A 14638-nucleotide genomic window follows, 5' to 3' on the forward strand; every position below is an offset into this window, starting at 1 on the left:
AGCAGTGCGAGCATGGAGCCTGGCGATGCACGCCTCCCCGGGCTCCATGTTCCCACCATGCTCGGTGCTAGGGAGCTCTCTCCCTCCCAGAAAAGGGGGAAGCTAGGGAAGGGAGCCATGCCCTCTCCCCCAAAATTGTCCTGGCTAGGGGACAGCTGCCCAGATATGGGGCAAAGGCTTAGCACCCTGAGGGGAGGGCCGTGTGCCTGGCCCCCAGCCCAGGGGCCTGGATCAGATGTCCTGGGGTCCCTGGAGCCAGCCACATAGTGTCATGTGGGCTGGGGTCAGACCCACTGGGGGTGTTGGTGGTGTTGCCTTGGGGCCAGTACACCCCCCGGACAGCAGAGCTTGGGAGAGTGGAAAGGCTGCTGGGGTAGAGGGGCTGGGAACCGTTCATCCTGGGCTGCTGGATAGCTGCAAATCAGTCACTTTTTCTCCGTGGAGCAGACTTACAATACCTTAGCTCAAGCTAGGTAGAATGGCTCAAAGATAATCCTTGCCCAAAGCAGCATAACTTGAAGACTTGCTGGTACTTAGCACAGTGTAACACCCTTTAATATGCGAATGCTCCCATTTTAAGTGCCTTTAGAATGGTTTAAAGGTAACATGCAATACCACCCTAAGAGGGGTAGTACGTGGGTTGATTAGATCAACTCCAGAAAGCACCTACAGACCCCCACAAACTCCAGCCCATCCTGAGACCCAAAGAAGGATCCCAAATGATGGCCTGAGATACAGCTGAGAGCCATCACATTGTTACCCCCTGTAACCGCAGAGATCTTCCCAACTCAGGGCACTGCCTGGTACATTATTAATGGTAATCATTGATTATGATGGGGTTCTGGGGTCCGTACCATGGCAGAGACTGTACCAGTGGCCGTGGCACAAGGAAGGTAGGAGGTTGTTGCCATGTTCTGTTAGCTCAGTGCTGTTGGATCAAGCTTGAGTATCATCTGGTGGAGTCAGCCTCAGTAACCAGCATTTAGGGTATTACATACCAGCTTAAGGGCCAAGTTCTGCCCATAATGGGGGGACCTATGTGGGGTGTGTGGTGGGGGGAAGAGCTGTGTGGTGTGGTGCAAAGTGTGCATGTGTTCCCAAAGCCAACCTGGCAGTGCAGGGCAGGCCAGCCCTGGGCGGACAGGGAAGTCCGCGTTGACGCGCACTTGCCAGCATGCAGCAGGGATGAGCTGGCAGCCCGGCTCCCACCCCAGCACTTGCTTCATATGAATATTCATCACAGTGATTTGCATAGATGTCTACCTGCTGCAGTCCACAAGGACATTACAGTGATTTCCTGTGACTGCTCCCTGTGCTACTCTGTGCTAACGGCACACGCCTGATCAAGCTGCTAGTGTGACAGCTCTAGATCCTTCCTACCCCTTCCCGCAATGAACCCGTGCACAGCTGGCAGAAGGGCTCCCAAGGCTCTGCTGTAATCCCTGCCTTGGGCCTGCTTCCCAATGTGCTGCTGTCTCCTCGGGGTACTCCAGGGGACAGGAGGGGCAACAGGAGCTCCCTGCCCCCTTGGGTAAGTGGCCAGTGTAGGCTGAGTAGGAAAGGGCCCCTGGAGTTAACCCCTCGAATGCCATGGACTCTGCAACTTGACATACAGCCGTTAACTGGATTGGTTTCTCCTGCCCTCTCAAAGGGGAGGCCGGCAAGGCAGGTCGGTTCCCCCTTCAACTACCGCTGGTGCCAGAATCACCCAGGGCCATTCAGCACTTCATGGGGGAAGCAGGTGGCTGACTGCAGGTCCACAGGCTCAGTAAACAGGACCCACATGGAGGAGAGGTGGGGGACTGCAACATGGCTCGATGTTGGTTGGAAGTGTTCATGCTGTTACCACTACTGGTACCCTGGCCTCTGGGCCCGTGACTCAGGCCACCTGAGCCAACCCGTGCCCTTTCACAGCCGGTCCCTAATTACATCAAGCCACTGGCTTTTTGCTGTTTCAACTGCAAAACGTATTTCCAGTGCTCAAGTACTCCTGGACCCGGAGACGAGAGGGTTTCCAAACTGCCCATTGCACACAAAAAAGTTCACAGTCATTTGTAGCCTGTCTCAAACCCAGTCACATGAATGAGCGATCGATGGATGATGGCAGGACTGACTGGGCAACCTGCGTGCTGGCAGGAATGAGCCCCGGGTCATGAGAGCACAGCAGCATCACTCCCATCTGCTGCTGCCTTCAAAGCTGCAGGGTTGCAGGAGACCAAGGTGAGGGGTGCAGGCACTGGGGGAATGTGTGGGGGGATGGCTCTTGTAGCACAAGCTATGCAGCCAGGGCCACAGGAATGACTGACCTGCTGGTAAAGACCTAACAAAGAACATGACACAGCCAGTGAAGATCAGGCTGCTCCTGGGTGGAGCTGTTGGTTTAACTGGGTGCAGGAACAAGAAGTTCGTGCGGGCCGAGACTGGATGCCGTGTTCTCTGAACAGCATTAAACACCGTCCGGGGCCCAGGGCTGTCACTACGTCCTTCGCCCTTCCCAGCTGAACCTTGCTGCTAGCTCCAGGGAGGGGATGGTTTGTGCAGGCATCAGCATGACACTGTTAACACCGGGGCTCCATCTTGGCTTGTGACACACAGCTCTGATCTCCTGGCTTCCACCCTCACAACACACGTGACCTACTCTGACCACCCCTGCCTTGCTCCATTACATATTTGAATCTGAACTACTGCCCTAGGCTGAACCAGGCCTGGCTCTGTGGCTGATGTGCCTTTGCTCTTGGGAAAGCTGCCACGGGTGCTCTACAAACAAGCAGCTAGGACCTTTGCTTTGCATTTTGCTGGAGAAAAACAGCACGTTTGTGAGCAAGGGGCCTTGAAACCCCATGGCAGTGCACAGACTGGGGCTGTTCAGAGAGACGACCCCACGACTGATTCAAGTGGCAGCACTCTGGCTCTTCCTTGGAGGCTGCGTCATTGAGTCAGGGCTACACTGGACACTGCTTTGCTAACACAGTGCTCTGCCTGAGCCGGCCTGGCTGCGGGGCAACCAGGCCACTCCAGTATATCAGCAAAATTAATTTTTCTTTGACTCTATAATGGTTAAACTGCAATAAAATTGCCAACCTGATGATCTAGGACCAAGTTCTCTGCTAGTATTATCGGGAGAAGCCCCATGCTGTCTCATGTGCTGCGTTCATACCAGCAGAGAAAGGGCTCTGTCGTTTCACAGCGATCCTTCTCAGATGGCTCCCTGCGCTGGCAGCTTGCCAGGACTGAATTACCTGTGCGAGATGCTAGATGGATGGTTAGGGGCAAAAATCTAACTCCCATCAGCCCGACATTAGGACTGTTCTAAGTATTGCGCTAACAAGTCATTAGTCTTGGAGACGATTCCACCTGAGTGCCGGGTGAGAAATGCTGATTTCATCCCATTTCATTACAGCAAAGGGCTCCGGGCTGCCTTTGGACACATCACTGTAATTGAAGGCTTATATATACAATATATATATATACACTTTAATGCTTCCCTGAATCTTGGAAGTTCAGGCAATACTGATCCAACGTCAGGTCCCTCTGCAAGACTTCCCCATCAGAAGCCCATTGACTTGACAGTCAAGGAGCAATTTCAGAGGAAGGCCCAAGTCCCAGGAAAGCCTCTGGCCATGCTCCAGGCTACCATAAATGCTTCCACCTCAGGTATAAACTGGTTCTAACATGAGTGCAAATGGCAGCTTTCGTGGTGTTGAGAGGGGTTCGACATGACTGGGGTTGCCAGCCCAGGGGGGTGGAGAGAATGAAGGAAGCATTGTCAAGAGGAGGGTATTAGAGAAAGCAGCCTTCTCATGTTGGTGGTTTAAATCACTGTGCACTTCTCCCATACCAATGGCAACCTTCATGCCTGCACTAAGAGGAGCAGGCTCTCAGCTGAAGCAGGATCTGTGTTTGCTTATACCAGAGCCCCGGGTTTGGCTCCCTAATAGCCATTACACTGACCTTGCACATCTCCAGAGGGCCATGGGAACTGCCTGACTTGGACAGAGGCACACGCATCCCCGCCATCCTGCCATGGCTGAGTTTTGCAGCTGGCCCCTGCCATCTGCCAGTGGGTCCCCTGGTTTTCAGTTTAAGACAGGAAAAGGCATTGGCACTGCTGTGAAGAAACCTTGCTGGCTATGTCATCCCGGCAAGTGCAGAAGCAGGTTTGAGGGGGAAATGGGAAGTGTTGCTGCCCCAAACTCCTACCATACAACTGCCTCAAGATACTGGTGAGCTATGGAGTCAGGGGCAGGAAGGGAAGAACTCAGACTGAGTAGGGAGCATGTGTTACTCTCCTCCCCAGCTGCCAGCCACCCCACTCCACCCCCCTGTAACTAGGAAGCCTTATTCCCAACTTCCCGCATGCATTTGAGTCTCTGACTCCAGCCCAAATGAGGCAGCCAACAGCAGCTGGCCAGATGCAGCCAGCTGGGTGCTGACCTGCCTCCCCACTCAGTCTGGGAACATTGGATTGCAAGGGCCTTTCTCCTGGTTCCAGCACATCTCGCTCCCAGGCTCCTACCTTCCCATCAGTGGTGACTGCAGCAAAGGTGGTGGAAGAGAAAGGTGCCCAGGCAACGTCACCTACAGCCGAGTTCAGGTCATAGATGAACATTGGGGTCCTGAAAAGAAAGACCCAAGGAGAAGAGCTCATCTCAATACATGCCACTTCCCCAAACCAATGACTTCCTTCATGCTTGCAGTAAGAGGGGCTGTGACCTCAGCCCCGGGGAGAAACACAGAACAGAGCAGTCTCTGGCATCAGCAGTAGGAGGTGGAAAGTTTCTCTCCTGCCAAGGTCTTTGCATTACCCACTGGGGTGAAGGCAAAGCAGGCTGCTTCTCCCCCCTCCACTGGAGGTTGCACTAAGAGCTCCCCCAGCCTGCCCCCAGGTCACAGCACCCTGGCTCATTCCAGAGACACTGGCCAGTGAGAAGAGCTGGAACTGGCCCACTTTCAAAACTTCAGTTTTCTGATTGCGTCCAGATACGTGTCATTCACAGGCCTGGGATCTATTGCTCTCAAACGGTCTGTTCCTTCTGCCCCCCCTTGTTGCTGGGTGTCATAAGTCTTTTGGCCGTGAGCTGCCAATGTGGATTTCATGTCGCATTTTCCTGTAAACCTGAACTGAAAACCGTGAACGTGCCTGCTTTTGTATCACCCAGGCTGGGCAAAGGTTTGTTTTCATCAGCCTCAGGTTTTGGGGTTCCCAGGCTGCAGAAGCGGGGCTATGAGCCCTGCAGGGCAACAGGGAGATCCAGCTAGTGAGAAAGGGCATGGAAAAGAGGAACCACTGGGTTTGAATAAAACCCCTCTGAGTCAGAAACAAACCTGAATCAGAGCCCTAAATCCCTGGCATGACCTTGGGAGACACCTTCCAGGGACTTACAACACTGATGCAGCTTTGCAACACTCTGGAAGCAGCAGTACATTGTCCCAGTGGGTCAGGCATGGCCCAGACACGGACCCCATATACTTACAATGTAGGTGCTCCCCATGTGTCCCTCAGGGGTTAAAGGTGACCACAAGAGACATAACCAACAAGTTTTACACCCTGGAAGATACTCCTCTGCTCCTGGGGTACAGGATGGGAGGTGGGGGGTCTCCAAACACCAGAGTGGTGGGAGGGGGACGGTGGTCAGTCTCGTGTCCCTGCACTTAGCTCCTATGTCTGCGTAGCCTGGGGCTGCCCCTGTCAGGGCAAAGATTCAGGAGGAGGGGGATTCTGGTGCCCCTTTGAAGTCAGTGCCTGGGGCTGATGCTTGCAATTACTCTCATCTCTCCCTGCAGTGGGCTCTGTGACTGGCTCTCTGCCTTCCCAGTTGTGCCCCCACGGGCTGGCTGACAGTATGATTGCTCCAGTGGAAGGCAGCAGTTGGGTGGGGATACTCCTAATGGGGAGGGATGGCTGATGTCAGGTAGCCAGGCCCAGCACCATGGGGGTTGTTAGCCTCCTGCCCACATACTTGTAATGCAGGGCTGTTTTGGCCCAGAGAGCTCAGCTGCAGGCCAGAGGAGAGAGGCATCCTATAGCTTTCTGGCACTAGACTCACACGTGCAGCAGTCCAGGAGCCTCTGCTGTTACTGCTGGAAGAGCTGCTGCTCTCAGTAAAAACCCAGAGAATGAGGGAGTCGTTAGCAACACGTCCAGCCAACAGTGATGCAAAGAACCCCAGATGTGAGCAGACCAGGCAGGCTGCACACCGTGTGCATTACTGCTTGTGCTGCAAGCTGGACTCTCAACCCACAGCCGTGAACACTCAGCGCTCAGGTCAGGACGCAGCAAGACTTACTTGATAGTGTGGTCCCAGATCTTGACGGTCCAGTCAGAGCTGCAGGAGATGAAGACTTTCATGTGGAAAGGGTTCCAGTTCACGGCATCCACAGCCATGTGATGGGCATCAAATACGTCCAGGAACTGGCTTGAATAGGCCTTGGAACACTGCAGAGGAACCAGGAGCTGGGGTCAGGGACAGACGTGCCTTGGGAGCGCGGCAGGACGGTGTCTTGGCTCCAAGGAGCGCTTTTGGTTCTGGTACCTACTGGGGACGGGGTGCACAGGGTCATGACCATTTGTGCCAGGCATGTGGACACCCTGGCGTTACCGTGCTAGGCAGCAGGGTCCCCTCACACACTGTCTGCTGCATCGGGGCTGCCTCCCGTGCTAGGCGCAGTGCAGCTGTGTTCACGCTGCGCTGCAGGAAGGGCTCAGCAGCACAGCTGAGTGTCAGCTTGCGCAGGGCAGTGCAGCCCCTGTGAGGATGCTGCGGCCTGGCGCGGGGCATTTGCAGCACAGATCTCCCTCAGGCTTTTGGTTAGTGCATGTGATGCTTCTCCCCTGCATGGTTTAGCCCTGTGCCTGGCAGAGAAATGAGCCTGGATGGGAGAGGGCCTCGATTCATTCCCTTCTGCTCACGCTTACCATTTCTGCTGTTGGATGCACTGCAGCTGTGTGCCTTGCCCAGGGTTTACTGCCCTCTAGGACACAGCCCCAGGGAAAGGCAATTGCTAAAAAGCAAGGGGGACAGTGAGGGGCACGCACTGTTAGCAACACCCAGGGAAAGCCTGCATCTTTTGAGGTCAGTGTTAGGTGGGGGCTTGCAAGGGAGAGCACAGACACGGGCCAGTGCTCCTGGGTGCCACGAACAGTGATACTGCAATGCATGTGAGTGCAGTTGAGTGTCTTGGGAGCAGGCCTGGGGAACAGCTCCAGCTGGGGATAGACCATGGGGTCTGTCCTCTGGTTCTCAGCCAGGTGGGTCTGGCAATCCTGCCCTCTAGCCAGCACTCAGCCCCCCTGGGTGTAATGCTGCTGGCAGCAACAGTGCTGTGGTCCCACGGCTCTGTTCTGCAGTCAGAGCTGCTCGGCGTGGCACCATCCTAGGTAGCACTGGAAAGCCCTTGCTGCTCTGTCCAACAGACCCCGTCCAGGAATGGATCCTGCTCCATCTCCGAGGGAGTTCTATGTCGGGGTGCTCAACCCCGGTGCCAGCCAACAGGGTCCCCACAGCCATAGTCCTGTGCGCTAGATTCAGCACTCAGGGGGACGTGAGGCCCAATCCCAGCACGTGGGACTGAATGGAGACAGCGTGGGGCCCCGAACCTGTGTACAGAGTCTGGGGGAAGCAGCACGGGGCCCCAGAACCTGATCCCCGCACACAACGATGCATAGATGTGGTTCAGGCCTCCAAGGCCCCCATCCTGGTGCCCAGAGCGCGACACAGGGTCCAGGACCCCATCCCAGCATGCAGGGCCAGGTCAGGGTGGCACTGGGTCCTGAGCCCCTGATCCCAGCAGGCAGGGTGGTGCAGGGTCCCAATCCTGGCACGTGAGGCTAGGCAGAAGCAGCTCAATCTGGATCAAGATGTGTGGGCCTGAATCCTGGGCTGCAGGGTCTGATCTAGCCCATGGACCGGCCCTGCACTATTCATCTGGCTGGCAGGGCCAAAGGCTGAGCACCACTGGTCCAGGCAGGCTCCTCACCCACTGACTAGGTCCCAAGGGGCACAAAGCAATGCATGGGCCAGCAGAGCTTCCAGTGGGTCAGTGCATGCATGGATGGCTCCCAGGTGCCCAGCAGCAGGGCCAACTTGTCCCCGGCGAGGGTGGCTTTAGCCTGCAGTTAAGTGCTGCTGTGAGTGCCAGGAGGAGGACTGCCCAGGACATGACTCTCTTAACCCCGGAAGACTTTAAAGTGCTTCATGACTGGTTGTTCTCTAAACCCGGTCTCCGTTTAGCTAGTCTGTGGAGAATGAAAGGCAATACCATGAACAGCCTCCAACCACATCCTGCATTGGGAAATTGCCCCGGGCCCCTGGGGGACAGGTGCTCCAGCAGCCCCAGAACCCACACATAGCTGGTCCTAACGCCACTTGGGGAAACGACCCAACAGCAAGGGAGGTGGCCAGTCAAGCTCCAGCTGGCAAGGGCTCAGTGGGTGGGAGCTTGGAGAACCCAACCTGCAGCATGCGGGAAGAGCTCAGCTTGCCCACAAGCATCCCTAGAGCTACCACCCATTGTGGCATGTGGATCATAAATGCCGACCCACTCCAGGGCCATGCTGGCAGCCTGCAAAGTGCTCGGTTTCTGTGTCAGGCTCTGCTCCTTTCTGCAGCACTGGATTTCAGGGTCAATGTTCCCCTTGTCTGGTCATGTCACGCTCAGTAACAAAGGGCCAAATGCTGCCCAGCTTTGTGCTGGGTGGAAACAAGATGCTGGAAGCCTCTTCCCTCCCACACACTTGCACCAGGGCAGGAGGTGCTTGTAGTTAGGCATCAGGCTCTGGCCAGCAGAGACAGGAGATGGCCCCAAGGGGACTGGCCCACGTTGCCCTGCTTGCATCTGAAAGCTGGCACTGGAGACCACCCTGCTGCACCTTTCTGTTGCAGTCAGCAGGCCTTTGTTGTATGGTCTCCCTCGGGCCCCAGAGCCCGTCAGCCCAGGGCTCTGCTCTGTCCAAGTCAGGTGCGTGAAGTTACAGCATTGCCCAAAGACACCCTCATGTTCCTCCTGCTTTTCAAGGCCCCGCTCAGAAGAACCACTACAGCCTGCCGCAATCACAGCGGTCTGCCTGCTCGATCCTAGGCTGGAGTTTGCGGAGAGGGGGTCAGGAGCCATCTGTTCAGCTGATCCAAAGCTGCAGGGCCCGCCCTTCATTTGCCAAAGGAGGTGGAACTTTGTCCATCGCCCACTGACGAGAGGCTTGGCCAGCAACAGGCTGAGACCAAGCTGCAGGTAGTCAGCAGTGAAGAGTCTGCCTGGCGGGAAGCCTGGGGACCAGCTGTAATGGATGACCAGCAAACGAGGGAGGAGCTGCAGACAGCATTAAGAGCTGCAGGGTCGGAGAGCCAGGGAGAGAGGAGGCTGGCATGCCAAGGGAGAAGCCTGGAGTCAGGGTCACACCTCTGCTTCTCTCTCATCTGCCTTTCCTGGAGGTGGGGAACTGCACCTTTAAGGGGCTCTTGTAAGATCTGGATCTACCTGAGCCACCTTAGAAGCTCCTGTTACCAAGGCAGCTCTGGATACAGCTGCAGAAGAGACCCCCGGTTATCTCTGCTAGACCCCTTGGCTCTGGCTGATTTCTGAACAGTGCCCCAGTGTGTGTGTGCGGTAGGGAGCAGAGTGATTCGTGCACCGGACCAGAGGGAGGAACCCCAGGTCCTTCAATACTTGCAGTCCTGGTAGAAGTTGCTTCACGCAAGATGATGCTTGATGATAACTTTCCGGAGGGGACTATGATGTGGCTGCCTGCAGTACTAGGGGACCGTTCGGTGGCCCAGGAGTTCCCTTCTAGCCCTATATCCAATGCTCTGATGTTTGTGCACCTCTACACCAGTTTCCTGATCCAAAAAAGCCAGGAGGTAATGCCTCTCCAGACACACGCGCACAGAGGGGCCCTGGCATGCATCTCTCATCAACAACTAACTAAATCAGAGCTATATAGCATAAGCTTTCATAAGCAGTGGACTTACGTCACCAGATGCTATCTGGCGTAAGCCCACTGCTTACAAAAGCTCGTGCTATGCATCTCATTTAGTCTATAAGGTGCAAACTTACCCTGCCTTCTCCCTGACTTCAGACTACCACAGCTAACTACCTCTCTCATTAATGCCAGGGATCTTTTTCTGGAAATTAAACTGCTCGCATTCTTGTTTCACTGCACAGACCCCTCATAATGCCATGCACCACGTGTGCAAATGGTGCAGGTTGGATGCCCAGTGCAATCAGCTTAGGCCTGCTGAAGCGTTAAGGGAATGGGATACTTGCAAAGCAAAGGCTGGCTGCACAGGCAGCGGCCCATCGGGGCTCTGCAGCTTGGCTCTGTCCTTTCTGCTGGATGGTCACCGTCTGTGTTCTGACTGGTCTTTGCCCTCGCATTGCCTTTGTATGCCAGTAGTGATTAAGGTTATTCATACTGCAGTATCTCCACGAGGTCCCCTGCTTGAGGTCAACTGCAGGAATATGGCACCTGCCCCAAAAGGATTGCTGAGCTCTGGGAGATGAACGTCGCTGAATCATCTCCCTTTGCAGCTCAGGCTCATCAGAAGTTTGCTACTACTGCCCAAGTGCCACGTCCCTGAGACACCGGGCCTGCAGTCGTTATCCTGCAGCAGTCTGCTGTGACAGTGCATGCTGTAGCAATGCTCTCTAACTGCTAGTGCTTCATCAGAAGGGAGGGGAGGGGAGAAACGTGTGCTGGCTTGGTTTTGAAAGCAGCTCTGTTGCAAAGAGGCAAGCAGGACACGGGTAATTTGACAAGTGAAAGAAGCTGCTTTCTTCGACTGTCAGCGCGAGTTATTGACTTGAAAGACCTTTAATGTCTCGTGGCTTTAATCAAGAAGCGTCTTGGCCAGCGGCTGTCTGGATCCCACAATATTAATATTCAGGGGACTATTTTTAAGGCTTTCTCTAGACAGAATTGGGCACAGTTTTGATCAGAGGACACTGCAGCCATCACGGAGGGATGGCTCAGTGTCTTGGCCCCAGGCTGGCCGGCTGGAGTGCATGAGGCTGACCCAAGGCTTGAGTGCCAGGCTCAGAAAGGAAAGGCATGTAGTGGTTGTTGTTGAGACTGGCTCCAGCTTTCAAGGACCAGCTGGTCTCTTCAAGAACCCGGGGCCTCCTTCAGGGTTGGGACGCTGGAAGGAGCCCTTGGCTACATGCCCAGCAGGTCCCTGCCCTTCAGGCCTGGCCCCATCACAGAGGGGGAACAGAGGCCATTCACTGTGCCTCTTGCAGCCCCCTCCACGCTGTCTTTTTCTGCATGAGTTCCCGTGTCACTAAGCACAGGTGGAAACTCTCTCTGCTCCACTTTCGAAGGGAAAACTGGGTCTGGAAGGTACCTGGCTTCCCCTGCAGATCATAGCGCCCTCCGCACCTCTCTGCTTTGAGAGACGTAATAAAACCTCAGGCAGATGTCACTGGTGCCCTCCGCACCTGGCCCTTGTCGGCAAAGACCTGGCGCAGTCATCACAAGTGTGGGGCCCTTTAACTGGTTCTGGAGCTACATGACAGAGCTGAAGTAGCAGAGGAGGGCTGCCTGGCTGCTTAAAGGGGCTGGAGTGACCTAGGAAAGCAGGGAGCTCCGTTTACGTTTAACACCTGTAAGGGGCGAGTAACTGGAATACCTGAGAAGAGGCTGAATGCACGAGTCGTGAGAGACATGGGGTACGCGAGGGACCAAGGGGGAGAAGGGGGTGCAGATCCCTACAAAAACCCAGGCAAAGATGAGGCCTCTGGGGTCTCCTGCTCATCACCTATGAAGACCTGCAGATCTCCGGAGAGACTTTCTGAATACCTGGCTCCAAGAAGACGCTCTGTCCTCAGGATTATGTCAAATCTATGCAAGGCTTTCTCGTGTCTTTTTGGCTTGTTATTTTGCATTTTAAGTGAGGATAAGTGGTGCATGTTGTCACTGCATCTTACTGGGCTGCGCCTTAGCTTAGGCAGAGTTTGCCTGTTGTTCTTTGTCGCATACTTGAAATTGCAATTTGCTGTGCTCAGTAAATGCTTTCTTCAGAGAACGGACTATTCCTTCTCAAGCATTCATGAATTCGGTGCCACTGCGTAATGTGAAGTCTGGTAACACCCCAACCAGGAGGCAAGCTGTCTTGCGGGGGTGACCACACACGCATGTCTTACCCTTGGCAAAGGGCAGAGACTCAGAGAAGTAGAGACAGAAGAGACCAGTAATACGGTTACAAGCCCTTACCATTCACAATGCTGATCCCACTGACTTTAAAGGGAGCGAAGGAGCTGTGCACCTTGCCAGCTCAGGCCCACAGCTCCCAGGCAGCATCCGTTCCTAACGGGGAAGTCAGAATCATTTTAAAGGGACCGTAGCCATTGGAAAAAAAATGTCAAGTGGAAACGTGAAATCCGCCTGAGGTTTTGTTACAGACTAAATTTAAACTTTTCCATTCTGCTTAGCTCCTCAAGCCTTTCCCTTCACTTCTTCATCTGGATAATTACACATGGGGAATGTGTATTATAAGCTGAGCTGAACCCCCCCCGCCCCCCACTGAATACTGTGACATCTGATCACTGGCACAGAAGTTTTAAAGCTAACTCAGACTCCAGAGCCAGGGATGGCAGCGTCTGTCTGAAGCCCCGAATGCTGCCTGAGATGTGCTTGGGATATTTTTCTCCTATTGAAGCAGAGATAGATGTGTTCTCTGGAAGCCAGCAGAGCTGTTATGATGGTCAAACGAGGACCCTGTCTATAGCAGCACGGCACATGGTAACAAGGCAGCTGGCGAGAGGGGCATGCGGCAGTGCAGCGGGATACGGAGAGGTCTGGAGACTTCTGAGGCTGCAGCATGTGTTTGTGAAGCTGGCCAGCAGCACTCCCGCCTGCACCGAACAACATCAACCTGGCACAAAACTGTCCCGCTTCTCCCTGCCCAAGTGATGGATGGATGGCTACCAAGACACTAATAATTCTGTTGGGTTTTACTGGGTTGCTGACAGAAGTGCTGTGTATCAGCTTAATGTAAAAACCAATAAAGGGATATTTTTCCCTTAAGAGGCTCATAATAGGCTGAAAACAGGGCTCTGCCAGGCTGACAGCCTCAGCCAGGCTGGGATGATGCTTTTTTTAAACCCACTGGAACCTAAAGTGTTCAGAGAGATTTGTTAGGAGCAAGATACTGAGTTGCTTCCTGGGTTTTTGCTTTGTGCATTCTCAGGCAGCGAGGACCTTGTGTCATTCTCTCTCCTCCCAGGTATTTGGAGGCCACTGAAACCTTACAGTGCCCAGCAGTGATGCCCTCAAACACGATGGGCTGCCTGTATGTGCTAGCTCCCTCGCTGGAAGCAGGGCACCCAAATCTGCCTAGCACTGGGGCGCGTGCTGCCAACGAGGCTGCCCCAGCGGTGTGGAGCCCTGAGGTAGCTCAGGGAGCCCCAGGGCATGTTTGAGGGCACCACTGCTGGGCACAGTAAGTTTGTGGCCTTGGCGTGACTTACCAAGATCACTGCCATTTCCCATCGACTGCCCATTGGCTAGGAACTGCCACTGTCCAAAGGATTTACAGCCGCAACTGGGGTTTCAAAGCCTTGCTCTGAACCGTCCGGGTCTCTGCGTCTCCAACTCGCCTTCCACACAAATCGGAGCAATTCATAAACAGCCAGCAAGGAGGCTGTTTGGAGCCATGGGTTCATATGAATGCAGAAGCAGTTTGTCCTCTATGTAAAAGGGCAGTAGATAGGCCTGTGTGTAATTAAGATAATGATGTCTTGGCTTCAGAAATGCTATTAACCAGGCTATTTTCTGAAATTCACTGTAATTGTGCCACAGCTAAAAAATTAACATATTATCATGCTGTTTGTTGGCAAGTTCTATCCCTCCGGAAAAAAAATGCCTTTCTGAAATTTTCTTCTCAAATCCCTGTAATAAATGATTAATCTATAGCTCCGTCCCTGCAGAGAACAGCTTTCTGCTCAGCTCCCGACTTGAAGTCTAGCCTCTCCTTTCAGTCACCACTCAGGTGGCAAAGTCACCTTAGGAAAGCCCCCGGGCAGCTCACTGGACATGTGCTTCTCTGTCCGGCAGAGAGAAGGAAAACAGGCCACCTCCCCGATGTGAAACATTTCATAGCGATGGGGCTCCAGCCTTCTGGGGCAGAAGCAGTGAAGCCCAGATACTTATGCCTTGTGTTGTAATAAAAGGGGCTTAGCACACATACAGAAACCATGGGAAAGTGAACAAAAGCTTATAAAATGTTCCAGCCATCCAACGTGGTAATGACTGATGGGAAAGAGAGATTGAATCCGTCCGAAGAACGCAGCCCTTGGACTATCTCAGTAGGCTGGGTTGTGATCGTGTCTGGGGAACTAGGAACCGATGGACCAGTACGGGTGTGCTGGAAGTGAGGCCTTGTGGTGAATGAAATGGGTGTATGAAATCCCCCTTTTTGGGATCCTCAGAGAGAAAGACTGCATAGGGGGGATTCACAACTAAGGGATACTTGGGGGTGAGGGGAGACCATCACTCTGCATCATCCAGAGACACTGTCCCTCATTCATCAACCTCAAAGATCAGCACATTGTCGGGACTCCATGCCTCAGCATGGCAGTGGGGATGCCCTCCCCATCCAGCAGCACAGCGGCAGCTAGGAGCCCAGCCGAAACCCCGAGACCTGCT

General features: G+C 54.2%; 1 protein-coding gene across 1 annotated transcript in view; it reads right to left on the minus strand.

Moving 5' to 3' along the window:
* The window catches only part of DNAI1 (dynein axonemal intermediate chain 1), a 210982-nt gene that overhangs the window by 70086 nt on the left and 126258 nt on the right, over positions 1–14638 (minus strand). Inside the window, exons 17-18 of the mRNA XM_006026569.2 lie at positions 6288–6436; positions 4517–4616 (exon numbers count right to left, since the gene is read on the minus strand). Coding sequence (XP_006026631.2) covers positions 4517–4616; positions 6288–6436 — 249 coding nt within the window. The remainder of the gene's footprint in view (positions 1–4516; positions 4617–6287; positions 6437–14638) is intronic.

Source organism: Alligator sinensis, unplaced genomic scaffold (assembly GCF_000455745.1).
Source record: "Alligator sinensis unplaced genomic scaffold, ASM45574v1 scaffold783_1, whole genome shotgun sequence".
NCBI lineage: Eukaryota > Metazoa > Chordata > Crocodylia > Alligatoridae > Alligator > Alligator sinensis.